A 14,583-nucleotide genomic window follows, 5' to 3' on the forward strand; every position below is an offset into this window, starting at 1 on the left:
TATATATATATGTGTGTGTGTGTATATATGTATATATATATATATATATATATATATTTATATATGTTTATATATATGTGTGTGTGTATGTGTATGTATGTGTATGTGTATGTGTATGTGTATGTGTACATACATACATACATACATACATACATACATAAACACATACATATATATATATAATATGTATGTATATATATATATTAGATTCCATAGCCTTCTGAAATCAAACAGACGGCTCTTTATATTAGTATGTTTTTAAATAGATTCTAATATGAGAAGTAAAAACATTACCCGTCTCTTCAGAGAAAGAAGAAATAAAAATAATATGCCTGATCGGACTATTGTCACCATAGCCCACTTCATAGCCCACTTCATAGTTCACGTCATAGTTCACGTCATAGTTCACGTCATAGCTCACGCCATAGTCCACTTCATAGCCCAATTCATAGCCCACTTCATAGCCCACTTCGTAGCCTCTGTGTAATTGTGTATCAGGGAGGCTATTCCTAGTACAAGCTGTGACTAGGGGAGCATGGGAGAATGGGCGAGCCTGCAATAGACCTCTGCAAATTCTAAAACCGATTGCGAGTAGCTGACTGGCTGATCGGTAATCCCTTTTTCCATGAGTCATTCTTACGTACATACATATTGTTCTGAAAAAAATAAAAAATAAAGAACATATTGCATGGACTGATGTGAGACATAACTCGTATGTATTTACTATTAACACCACGTATTTTATGGAAAGAAACTATGATGACGTACTACGTAAGAGCTGGCCATTTTAAAAGCCAAGAAGAGGTGGTTTGATTGATTTTTATTGGTGGTGACAGATAAGTTAGCGATTGTCAATTGATACGAATTCATTTATTATCAGCGGTACCTACAAATATCCGGTAAAACGTACTGACTATATTTACGTTTTCTGTCGTTCACTGTTTTGTATCGGAGCTCGCCTATTTATTTTTATGATTTTAACAAAAACGTATATTGCGTATTATTTATTTTTGTATTGCCCTTTTCAAATTTTGGTGACGCGATTTTGACAGCTAAAAAAGAAGAGCATTTAATATTTTTCCTATCATGCACTACTTGCTTGTATGTATTGTATTGTAATTATGTATTGAGAGTTGAGAGCTTGAGACTTGAGACTTGAGTGTTGAGACTTGAGAGTTGAGACATTCTATCGAGGTATTGAGGTAACTACGTAATTATGAACTGTATTTATATATGTTCATACATCGTCTATATAAGAGCCTCTATCCTTTCTGACGACCGCACTTTCCTAATACTTAGACTACACTAAGTATACACCTGGAACTACAGCACCTATTAAATATCAAAATGAAAACCTCGCTATCACTACTTCTGGCCACCGCAGGTGCTGCAGTCGCGCGCAATGTCGTGATGGAAAATTGTAAGTTACCATCTTCGCCTTTGTTTATTTGAAACCTCTCTGTGTTTCGGTAAATATCATCTTTTTCGGGCTGTTTCGTACATTTGGCACAGTTTCGTAGTAATTGTGGAAGTATTGGAACTCGGCTCAGATTGTAAATGCATATGTTGCGGTTCTATTTGGACTGTTCTGCATTTTGTGTGTCGTTGTGATTCGCGGTCATGCTATACGTTACAGTTTTGGAATACGCTCACAATATCGCTCCAACTATATCTGAATTGAGTCTGACATCAGTTTTATCTGGTGTCATTTGTTACTCTTTTACTGTAAACCTCTGCTTATGTGTATCGGATGATGAGGTGAATTATAAGGTCTTCGATAGAATTTCACTTTCGTATCGAGGATGCCGTATACTTCCCACACACACTTTTCCTATTTACGAATACACTCTTTCATACTATTCCTATTTACGGACATACTCTTTCATACTATTGAATATCTCCCATACATAGTCTTTTATACCAATCTCTGTGGTGTAATATGTACCGTTGCTCTCCCGCGCTATACCATGCACATCTGCGTAGTTCCTAACCTTACATAAAACGCTATCCACTTTAGTGGGCGAGATTGCTGCCAATGAGGAGCTCACAACCGAATTCAAGCAGTGGATGGCAGCCAATGACAAAGAATACAGCGGCAAGACAGCTATCGAACGACAGGCCATCTACTACAAGAACAAGTTCATTGTGGAGCGAATGGCGGCCGAGAATGATAACGATCAGGCCCAGTACAAACTGAATAAGTTTGCGGATCGAAATGCTGGAGAGATGCTAATGGAGGTATGTGATTCGGCCTTGCATTCAATGATGATACGCTTGTATGTTATATTTCGTGTACTGTTATGGAATCGTCACTGTCTATATTTACCTCGTGTCTGTACGCGATCGCTATCTTAAGGCTCTGGGCTCGGACCGGTTTCCGAGGCTTTTGCCAAATGTGCATATATAAAAGCCCTTGTGATAGTACAAAGCGCCGAGAGGATATAACAATTATATGTTTGTGAGCTATACGAGGATCCTCTGTTTGTTGTTATTTTTGCTTCTGCGCCACGGTGTAGTAGCTATCGATTTGCGAGCCTGTTTGAATGTAGTTTGCTGTGTCGGTCCCTGGAGACCTTATGCCGTATCTTCATGTGCGGAGGGCTCTAATACTAAGTTACTCTTTCCGTTACAGCTGACTTCATGTTTTGCTGTCGTTTAGCATCAGCCTCGACGGCGAGCAACGTTCCGCTGTTTCAATGTCATAGTATTTACGCGAAACGGTTATGCGGGATTTTGACCGGACTGTTGTACTGGCTGTGGATGCCAAATCTTTACATAGCATTTATGGAAGTGTAAGTGAAATTGTGGCAAGGCATATAGATAGGTGGTCTATTGATGAACTGTAAGAATACAGCAGCTGTTGCTGTATTGATCCGGCAGGGATCCAGAGGTTTAAGTTTTTAATCGATATTTCCGTCATCGCACACAGATTAACTCTCCCATGGACGCTGATGTGCAAGCGAAGCACATGCTGCCCGATTTGCCCGTAGACGATCTACCTGAGAGTTGGGATTGGCGCGACAAGGGAGCGGTGACTGACGTCGCCAATCAGGTGTGTGTATCGGTAGTCCTGATCACTACAGTAGTATTCACTTCTCGCCTTCCCCCCCTCCCTCTCTCTCCCCCTTCACACGTGCACACACATACACACGCCTGTTTTAGCATAGCCTTCCTTCTAAATTGAACAAGATGTTCAATCTAGAAGGCTATGATTTTAGTGACTACAGTACCGGCCGCTGCAGTTCTGTGTGAGCACGTATGTGAGTTGTTGCCACTCCCTGCGTACGGCACTATACCTGCACTCTGGAGAATTGAAACTGCGATGCGCCATGCTCTGTCGCCTCCTCCGCTCCTACATGCAAAGCCAGTCCTGTCTCTTCTACGTAGTCGCTGTCGAAGTATCACTTTGTCATTCATCAATTCACCTCTATTTCTCAGGGAAGCGCCGGTTCTTGCTGGAGTTTCTCCGCCGTCGGGGCTATGGAAGGGGGCTACTTCATCAAACACAACAAGCTGCAACAGCTCTCCCCCGAGTTTCTGGTAGAATGTGATCCACGTGACTGCGGCGTATTCGGCGGGTGGCCATACAAGGCGTATGAATTCACCATGGCGGTTAGTACGTGAGGATGTGGGCGATACGTTGTTATATGTGCTGTGCAGTCGTGGTCATATAAGGCGTATGAGTTCACCATGGTGGCAACTGCATGAGAGTGTGAGCGACGCGTTGTTATATGTGTTGTTCAGTCGTGGTCATCTAAGACGTACGAATTCACCATGGTGGTAAATGCATAGAGTATGTGGGCGACGCGTTTTATGTGTTGTCCAGTCGTGATCATAACTCGTGTGGGTAATCGTAAACCCTAAAACCCTTTGTCTGGGGAAAATCTATTTTAGCGTATGTATGTGTATGTTCAAGTGCTGTGTTAAGGGGTACGTATACCTACTTCTACGATATTCATACCATGAGTGACTCAGGGTTGTAGGCTAGGTCTTTGGTGTGCAAGAGTGTACGCAAAAATGCTCTTTGCGATGCTTTAATCAGAATCCGGTATCTCACATTATCTGATTGACATTCATCGGAATGTAACACCTCACATCATCCGATTAACTTGTTTTTAGCTAGCTCCTACTTCATCTGTTCTGAACAATACTCCAAGCAATAATTAAACGTGTGCTGATGTATGTGATGTATGTGCTATTCTTAGGAGGGTGGTATTCCCGCTGACAAGGATATCCCCTACTGTGTCGGTGGTTTTGGCTGCCTGCCCTGCATGGCTAAGCACTACGACAAGACTATGTGTGGCAAGCACAAGGACCTAATCTGTAACAAAGATCGGTAGGTTTTGGTTTATTAGAGTTGTCTTGCTGTATGTGTGTAATCTGTCACAAAGATCGGTAGGTTTTGGTTTATTAGAGTAGTCTTGGGGTATGTGTGTACTCTGTTACAAAGATCGGTAGGTTTTCGTTTCTTAGTGGTCTTGCTGTATGTGTGATAATCTGTGTCAAAGATCGGTAGGTTTTCGTTTAAAAGAGTAGTCTTGCTGTATGTGTGATCCATTTCAGGAATATGTCCGTGAGGCATCACACGAGAGTATTGGAACCCCTCGTTTAGTATCGCTCCTATCACATCATTGTGCATACACTTTGCTTTTAATGCCTCCGTCGGGTATCGGGTATACTGTGCTCCCATTCCCTGATGCAAACATGTATGGCCCACTCTACAGCACCTTGTCGCTACTGCTTCCTTACCAAACGACCGAACTCGACCCACTCTTACAAATGTACTGTGTCGTTCCCTGTTATATGGGCTCGTATTCCATGATACAGACATGTATGTGACATTCTGGAGGATAAGAAAAAGATAGCAGCCACCGTCACCGACTGGTTCAACGTGGGCAAGGATGAAGACCAAATGCGCGCTGCCCTGGTCAAGTACGGGCCGCTCTCAGTAGCGTTAAACGCCAACTGGCTGCAGTTCTACTTTGGCGGTGTGTCTAACCCGTGGTTCTGTGATCCGTTGGGCCTCAACCACGCCGTGCTCATTGTGGGCTACGGCAGTGAGACTTCGGCCGTGGGCACAGAGAAGCCCTACTGGATTGTGAAGGTGTGTGATACCTAATTCTGACCACTCGTCTGGACGGTGTACGGTGTTTAAAATTAATACGGTGGGTCTTCGAATGGCCATGTGTGCTAATGCATGTGGTGGTTGTATGGATGGTGTAGAACGACTTGCAGTGGTTGTGTTGTGTGGGTGTTAGTGTAGCAAATAGTCTGAGGGCTGTCACCTCCCCCTTACTATCGTGTTCGAGGGAGAGTGTGTGTGTGTCATCCACAGTTACCTATCTCTGCTACGTGCTTCCACTCCTCTCATGTGTACCGGGATAGTGAGCTTGACAAGGTAACCCCTCTGACGTATCTTACGCTTAACGGCCTTGTTTGGTTCATCATACAGAACTCCTGGGGAGAGAGCTGGGGCGAGCAGGGCTACTTCCGCATGATCCGTAATGTTGGCAAGTGTGGTATCAACACTGCCGTGACCTTCCCTGTGATGGGTTAAAGGAAACGTATTCACATACCCGATACGCAACCGATTGCGCCCCAGGGCGTGGGCCTGGTTGCAGAATATACCTGTATGAATATTTAGCCAACGATTACGGGCAATTTTAACAGTTGTGTGCTGAACTTCGAGCAGCGTTAAAGTTTAAATAGACGTAGGTACTATATTTATATATATATGGTAGTATGGCATAGTATAGTACTGCCGAGACTAAAATAAGAGTAGACAGTGACGAACTCTCAAGCGAAGTCTTGATCGAGGTTGTCGTAGCCATCAGTAGTAATAAAGTAACTGTTTTGCTTCATGAGGTCTTTCTCTGTCATGCACTTTTTACTACATATCTACCTGCCTACAAAACGGTCACCTACAGCAAACGGTGTACAAAGCAATAGGCACGCTGCGGATCGCAACTGTCAGTGTCAATATAACTGTCTGTGTTAATTGCACTGTGTCTTAACAAGTACAGTGGCAACATTCCCATGTTGTTGGCTTGAAATCTGAACGCCAGCTTGTAGTGTGCATGACCCCATAGTATTTGCTTCGACAGTTTACTGACCACGTGGTGCTGCATGACAGTCTGGTGGGCAACTCACTGTCTTACAGTCTAGGCAACACGTAAACGAATACCTATTGCAATGCCAAACAGAAGTGCATCTAGATAGACAGATAAAACTAATCTTTGCCAAACGGGTAAAGAAGTATTCTCTAATTATAGTCTTCAAGTTAAGGTAATCATCAAGAGAACGTTTATTCAGTCCGACAGGAGTATGCGGTCAATTACGGATGCCGGTAAACCCAACGATACCTGCGCCTGCCGCTTCACATTACCATACGCCCACTCGGGGTAGTCGCCTATCACATCTATCTCCGCCTGCACAGCCATTTCCAGGTAGTGTTCAATAGTGGGCAGAGCCCCCGCACCTGCTACCAGCAGCATGCGCATGCTCTCTCCCACCAGCGACATGAACACCGAACTATCCCACGTATCAAACGGGTCTTGCAGTACACTTAACGAGTTGATGAGCACATCGAACGCGGCCCTGGGATCGGTGCGGTGGGGTTGTGTGTTGCCTTTGGGGCGGGGGTGTTGGGCCGTTGCCTCGTGGCTGGCCTTCTCCGCATCCAGCTTACGTTTCAGCACATTGTAGAGGATAAAGGACGGGCGCATCAGGTACGTGTGTACTATCTTCGCTTGGACGGCTGGCGAGCAGTCACGACCATCTCGAGCGAGCGTATCAAAATACCTCACCAGGTGTGTGGTGACACATGCTATTGTCTCTCGCAGCAGGTCAATCATGACACTACTCACACCCTCCCCACGGTCTATACATACCGTCACACGGTTCCCAAGCTCGTCACAGGTGGCGGTAGCCTGCAACACCTCTCGCGGGAGAGAGGGTACAAGCACGCAGTATTCACACACACACTCAAATTCCCACCGCTGCGCCGTGTGGTCCGACTCGGCGTAGGCGGTCGTGACTTCTTCGCCTCGTTTGATGTCACACCGGGCACGCACCATATGCAATCCCTTGACAATCATGCGTGTGGTGTTGGACGCGCACGCGTGGTTGAGGTAGCTGATGTGGTCGTATACGCTGCAGACGTCGATGCGCTCGGGAGCGGCGGCGCTTTGAAACTCGTGCAGCTGTGTTTTGTGCAGGCCCTGCTCGCAGGAGAACGCGTTCATCCGCACCACATCCTTGCAAGCCTCCAGCGGGGGCACTTTCCAGCTGGTCCCGGGTAGTGTCTCTGCGTGTGCTCTATTACTAACCCTAATAGCGTTCATCATACCCGTCGAATTGCTGTTACGTGTGTCGGCTTCCTTGCCAGCAACACTCGCGCTTTCATTCCTTCCCACAGCAGCTGCATGCACACCGTCTCCCACCACTCTCGTGTCGCCGCCATGAGACGTTACGCCATTCCCGCTACCATCGGATACATGTTCACCTGAACTTGCACCGGCACCTATACTCTCCGTCACAGCACCACAGACACGGCTGCCAAACAGCCTGCCCAGTACCTCGGCAAACCCAGCATCACGCTTAGCCTGCTCATGCAGTACCTTGCCTAACGCATCCACCCCGTCTCTCTCTCGTGTCACCGCAACACTCGCCAACGGATACCCCGCCGTGACCAGCTCACCTCTGAGTATATCGCGGGTGGCCACCAACCCCCGGCCTTTGCCTAGAATCTCGGTGGTCTTAGCGGGGCCTATATACGCCCGGTGTCTATGGTGCATGGCTCCTGAGCTGGACGCTAAGAGCGCCTCTAGATCAAACACACCCTGCCTGCGCTCCGTTAGAGTAGTCTTCACCAACTGCAGTTGCACACGTGCATCGCTTAACAGACGCGTCTGTGAGCGGGCCTGCGCCTTGTTCCCTATGTGTGTAGTGGTTTGTGTCTTGTTGCATGTGTGTGTAGTGGTCTGCGACCTGTTGCATGTGTGTGTAGTGGTATGTGTCTGGTTCCATGCGTGTGCAGTGGTCTGTGACTGAGATGCAGCACCTGTCGTTGGTGCAGAGTGCTTGGCTGAAGTGTCTGATATGTTTTGGTATACCTTAATAGCTAGGTCGGCCTGTGCCAAGCTTTCGTCCAGACGGAGAAGCTCATACAGACACTTGCTCTTCGCCAGGTATACACGTGTCTTATTAATCCGCATCGACTCCTTCTCACACACTCTCTCATCAGTCGATTCTCTATCCCAACACGTATGGTGTGGTTGCCTAGCAGCCACAGACGCGTCATTGCTGCTCATGGCACCCGTACCTACTCCTGCTGGGTGGCTATGCATGTACCGCTCACAGTCATCAGCCCTGGCCACCCCAGCTGCGTACTCACACAGGGCATAGTGTGCATCACACAGGTCAGCGAAGAGTGCGAGTATCACCCCCCCACACAACTCAATGCTGCACTCCCCCACTTTTCCGTCGCTGTCAGATGCAGAGGTGGTATCACCTGACGGCAGGTCGCCCGTGTTGTCTTGCTTAACATACACACGTGTCTCTGTCCTGTTTATTCTAGAAGGTTCGTCCGCAGCGAGTCTCCGCTTGTCCGGCCACCTCAGTGTGTGCGTTTGTTCGTATCCGTCAGCAGAATACCTTCCGCCACATAGTTCACAAGTGTGTATACCTGCATCTAATTCACGCGATTCACTTGAATCCCTCGTGTGATCTTGTAAGATGTCAGCAACCAGCATTGTCTGTGTTGTGTGTTTTGTCGGAGCGTCCTTACTAGCTGCTACATTCAAACGACCTAAATCAGCGTCTATCTTCAACTTTTCGTTCCCATCCAGCAGCGCTACATCATCCAATGGGAATGCCAACGAATATGGACCACGATGCAATACCGGAGACATTGCGTGCATGAAGTGGAACTGGTCGCTGGTGCATATCGTGTACGGCTCATCCCCCACCGTATCTGTAGTCATATCTGGGCTCGCATCATGTTTAGGTCTGTGTGCGGTTGTGCTAGGCTCAATAAGACTTGCGTGTGTGTCACTCTGAGCCTCCAAGCGGTCGCTCTCACAGGTTACTCCCTTCATGCCGGCACCCCCGTTGGGAATAGTGCCTACACGTCCAGTTGCGTGATCGTAGACACAGCCCACTGACGTCGCTTCCAAAGCAATGCTGAAGCATCGAATGGCCCCCCTGAACTCGCGTTGTTCATAGGCGGTGTGACCTTTCCTTAGCTGTAACCTGCAACAGGACTGGCAGATCATCGTGCTTGTAGTCCTTACGCCTCTGGTTGCAGTTGATCTGGCTGTGTGCACTTATCGCACGCACTGGTTGAGATATTTATTTTTGCATGCACTGGGTGTAAACGGATTGTGGACTAAAGCTCAGCTCGTAGCCTGCCCTATATTTACACTACATTTAGGTCTCACCGTCTCTTGTACTACACTATCTTTCATTTTTTAAATCTGAATATAAAAAATATGTAAATAGGTCCTTCAGACGCTAAGCCTAATAGTTCGACCTACTATTTATATTCATGTTTCTTTTCTGTAGCACAGCACCCAGAGGGTCGTGTACAAGAGATGTCTTAGGTCTCCTGGTCTTGTATGTATGCATTCAAATACTTATGAATACGCTCAGAACAGCCTCACAAGTCACAAGTCACCAATGATTGTCAATTGATTCTGTTAGATCTATTTAAAAAAAATTAAAAATAGGAGGCGATGTGATTATTGTTAATATGGCAGTTGACACGCAGGGTTCACGCGCCAAATAACGACCTATCCCTAATATGGTGGTGTATTTAAAAACCGCGGGATATAATATAAAAGTAAATACATCAAATAAATATTTTGGTCTGATTTGGATGTCATATTTTGTGATGTTTCTGATAAGGATTGTATTTATGTATTTTAATGTATTCATGTACCAGTGCTACTTACGATAAGGATGGTATGTATGTGATAGTGACTTATAATAAGGATGGTAAGTATGTTATAGTGCTAATTATGATAAGGATGGTATGTATGTAATAGTGATTTATGATAAAGATTGTATTTATGTATGAATGTATTCAAGTATCAGTGCTAGTCATGGTAAGGATGGTGTGAATGTATTAGTGATGTTTATGATAAGGATTGTATGCAATAATGTATCAGTGTTAATTATGATAAGGAACGTGTTTATGTAAATAATAGTAATTTTTATGATAAAGACTGGATGAATTTGTTTGTGATATTTATGATAAGAATTGTATGTATATATTCGTGATATTGATGACAAGGATTGATCATTGGTAACTATGATATAGTTGGTTTGTATGCTGCAGTGATATTCATGATAAGGATGAAATTGATGATAATTATGATAAGGATTGTATGTATATATGCTCGTGATATTTATGTATATATCATTGCTAATTCTATGTATAGTAAGTACGTATCGGGGTCATATATAATAAGGATTGTATGTATATATTCGTGATATTTATAGTAAGGATTGTGTGTAAATATCCGGGATATTTTTGTATCAGCGCTAATTATAGTATGGATGGCATGTATGTATCAGTGTTAATTCTGATATGAATGATATTTATACCATAGTGGTATTTTATGTTCGGGATTGTACTATAATCGTGATATCTGTGATAAGGACTGTATGTATATATTTGTGGAATTTACGGTATGGATTGTATGTATTTATGTGACAGTGTTATTGTAAGGATGGTAAGTATTAATGTAATTTTGATATTTATGATAAGGATGGTATGTACGTATTAGTGATATCATAAGAGTTGTATGGATATATTGATGATAATCATCTATGTATTAGTAATATCTATGATAAGTACGGTATGTATATATAGGGATATCTACGATATAGATGGTATATATATAGTGACATCTATGATACGGATGGTATGTATGTATATATAGTGACATTTACGATATAGATGGTCAGTATGTATTCATGATATCTATGATAAGGATGGTGTGTATGTATGTATAGTGGTATTTATTATAAGGATGATATGTATGCATATATAGTGATATTTACGATGTCGATGGCAAGTATATATAGTGATAACTATGATAAGCATGGTATGTATGTGTATATAGTGATTTTTACGGTATAGATGGTCAGTATATATTCATGATATCTATGATAAGGATGGTGTGTATGTATGTATAGCGGTATTTAATATAAGGATGATATGTATGGTGATATTTACGATGGCGATGGCAAGTATATATAGTGATAACTATGATAAGCATGGTATGTATGTGTATATAATGATATTTACAATATTGATTGCACGCATATATTCATATCTATGTTAATTATGGTATGCATGTATATATAGTGGCATTTACCGATTAGACTGTAAGTATATATTCGTGATATCGATGATAGGGATGGTATATATGTATATATAGTGACATTTACGATTTAGATGGTAAATATGTATTGTGTGACTCAGTAGTTGCTCTGACACTCTTCTGCTGGGCGCTGGGGCGAGTGTGGGCTCTGGCGTAGTAGCTGTCAACTGTCACGTGTTCAGTCTACACAGGCACAGACTCGACAGATTGAGATATGAGAATGTGTGAATGTTTATTTAAACAGCTGGCGTCTGGATTTTACATGTGTATGCCATAGTGCATCAGACGTGGGCCACTGGTGACTCGCTGATACTATCTTACTTCACACTGCCACACAGGTACCATAGACTGTTAGAGAGCTGTATCAAGAACGGTACGGTACATCCCTTGAATACTCTGTACTGAATAAAGCATGTACATTAGCAGTAAGCGTATAGATGACTGAATAATCCACATAGGGGTAGGAAAATATATTTAAGTGTAGGGCAAACCGAGCACAGTCATAGACGTCGTGTATTTCTTCTCTAAAGCGTTGGTGCGGTGAGTACGAAGCTCAGCAAATGGCACGAGTTAACATTTGTCCTGTGCATTTGTCCATGCATATATGTACATTTGTCCATGTACATATGTACTTTTGTCCATGTACATATATATATTTGTCCATGTATATATATACATTTATCCATGTATATATGTACATTTGTCAATGTGTATATGTACATTTGTCCATGTATATATGTACATTTGTCCATGTATATATGTACATTTGTTCATGTATATATGTACATTTGTCCATGTATATATATACATTTGTCCATGTATATATGAATATTTGTCCATGTATATATGTACATTTGTCCCATGTATATATGGACATTTGTCCCTATATATATGTACATTTGTCCATGTATATATGTACATTTGTCCATGTATATATGTAAGTTTGTCCATGTATATATGTACATTTGTCCATATATATAAGTACATTTGTCCATGTATGTATGTACATTTGTCCATGTTTATATATACATTTGTCCATGTATATATGTACATTGCTGGTGCCATCCCTGCCCGATTCCTGGTGATTTCAATAAAGCTCTATAAAGTGACACTTCGGAGGCCGTTGGTTGGTTCCGACACTGTCGCGTTGAATAAATACTCTGACAAGGGGTTTTTTCTTGTCTCCACTTCGAGGAGACGGGCGATCACTGAAGAGCACACATGAGTCACGACTGTTCCATTCACTTCAACCTTGCACATGGCGTATGCAGCGCTGTATTAGATTCAAGGTTTTAGGGTTTTAGCATGAATTCGACAACAAAATACCAGCAGACCCCCTCTTCAACTGCCAAAATGATGCCGAGTGCTGCATTGCTGCCGGTCTATTCGCGATCATGGGCTACACCGATGCGCTTGCGCACACAAACGCCCACTGAACCATAGGCGCTGCTTTTGATGCGCCTCGCCTGCTTGCTGAGTGAGCTGGTTACTACAGCAGCAGAGTACAGTCTCTCGGCGATAGTGCCTCGTGGATTGGCTATGTATCTGTAGTGAGTGGGCAGTGTCAGGTGGTGGTGTGGTGTCTCATGGATTGGTTATGTATCTGTAGCGAGTAAGTAGTGTCAGGTGGTGGTGTGTCTTGCCCGTGCACCGTGTGGCGTCGTGGATAGAGTCCAACGTCTGCCGATCAGGAGGTTAGAGATATCAAAGCATCCACAGAGAAGTACAAGTACACCGTTGGCGCAAGCTTGTGTATCGTTTATTCCAACAGTGTATGAGGAGTGATTGAGTTCCTGTTTCTTCGTGGTCGTTGTGAATACGTTCATCTGAAGTGGACAAGGCATGGGTGCTCGCTTGGATTGTTCTTTGCCTGCGCACTGTCCCCTCTAGTACTATAGCCTCTTATATCAAAATACGATATAGCATGTTGTATCAAAATACGATATAGCATCTTGAATCAAAATACGATATAGCCTATTGTATCAAAATACGATATAGCATCTTGTATCAAAAGACGCACTCATGGTCAGAGATTTAAAGCGTTCTCTTTCTGTCGATTGCTCATTCAACTACACGAATATGCGCATAGCTATAGCCATAGTGAAGTTCTGCACTTGTCAGTAACATCCTACGAGTACCCGGACTCACGCTACGAGTCAATAACCAAGCGTTCCCATTGGTTAACAAGAATGTATGCTACCGCCATCTGGACATAAATAGGATTACCTCTATAAACGGTGCACTTAGGCCCAATAATCGAAGCTAGTGCCATCTCGGAAGTAAATGGGATTACCCCAATAAACGGTGCACTTAAGCCCAATAATAGAAGCTAGTGAGTCATGATGGGTCAGAGTGTACATATTCAGTCGACTATTGTTTGCGCTGGGCGATTGCAGGCGCAGGGCCTGGGAGTCCAAGAGTAGCAATGAACCTGTATCTATAAATAGAAACGCCCGTAAACTCGTCAACCCCCAGAATCCGCTACTTGCACGCAACTAAGCTGGGCTTGTGGTAGTAGAGTCAGTATCGAACGGCCTATCATAGGCATAATCTAATGGTTTATTTGCTCCCAAATAGGTTTGTTGGTGACACTCGAAGCCAGATGTGCTGATGTTGTTGCTGCATACACAGCCGCACGTTCTCATCCCGCACTTCGTATTCTGCAGTATAAGTCTCAGAACACTTCCTATCACCCTCATCTGTCGTTCACTTTAAAGCACCTCTGATCCCAACAGATTAGTCACCTCTGTCGTATCTATAAAGCAGCGCTCACTCCCACAGACTAAGCGTCGGCGGCATCCCGCATACTGTGCACATACAGCCCATTCATATCGCCTTGGCCCTTTCGAATGGGCTTCGTTAGGTTCTCTCTGGTAGCCTAAGTCTGTGCGGTTGCTGATTTCCGCTGGCGTGAGACGTCGACTAGGTCTACCGACTTATGTCTACCGCTGTGTCCTACCGAGTGATAGCTGCTGCAGCTGCGCTACATAACCACATCGGTTGCCGTTGTAGATGGATGCGGCACCATGCAACCGTTACATATGTCATGTGCATGTTGGAGAGGAATATGAACCCATGTCGTTGTAGTTACAAGTGCAGCATATTACAGCCGAGGTAGTTGTATAACTATCCCATGGCACCTGCAGTACCTTACAGCCGTGGTAGTTGTATGTCTATCCCATATCACTTGCAG

At 44.0% G+C, this 14,583-nt stretch overlaps 2 protein-coding genes across 2 annotated transcripts; one reads left to right on the top strand and one right to left on the bottom strand.

Moving 5' to 3' along the window:
- Positions 1-1,161: 1,161 nt before the first annotated feature.
- On the top strand, positions 1,162-5,866 carry SARC_09047 (hypothetical protein). The gene is made up of 7 exons (XM_014296949.1): positions 1,162-1,420; positions 2,018-2,238; positions 2,930-3,052; positions 3,439-3,612; positions 4,206-4,336; positions 4,828-5,104; positions 5,453-5,866. The coding sequence occupies exons 1-7, from the start codon at positions 1,348-1,350 to the stop codon at positions 5,555-5,557; spliced, it is 1,104 nt and encodes a 367-aa protein (XP_014152424.1). The 5' UTR covers positions 1,162-1,347; the 3' UTR covers positions 5,558-5,866.
- A 435-nt stretch (positions 5,867-6,301) lies between these two features.
- Positions 6,302-9,593, bottom strand: SARC_09048 (hypothetical protein). Its single transcript, XM_014296950.1, has one exon. It carries the CDS (start codon positions 9,273-9,275, stop codon positions 6,309-6,311), a length of 2,967 nt encoding a protein of 988 aa, XP_014152425.1. The 5' UTR covers positions 9,276-9,593; the 3' UTR covers positions 6,302-6,308.
- Positions 9,594-14,583: the final 4,990 nt, after the last annotated feature.

This window comes from Sphaeroforma arctica (assembly GCF_001186125.1).
Source record: "Sphaeroforma arctica JP610 unplaced genomic scaffold supercont1.878, whole genome shotgun sequence".
NCBI lineage: Eukaryota > Ichthyosporea > Ichthyophonida > Sphaeroforma > Sphaeroforma arctica.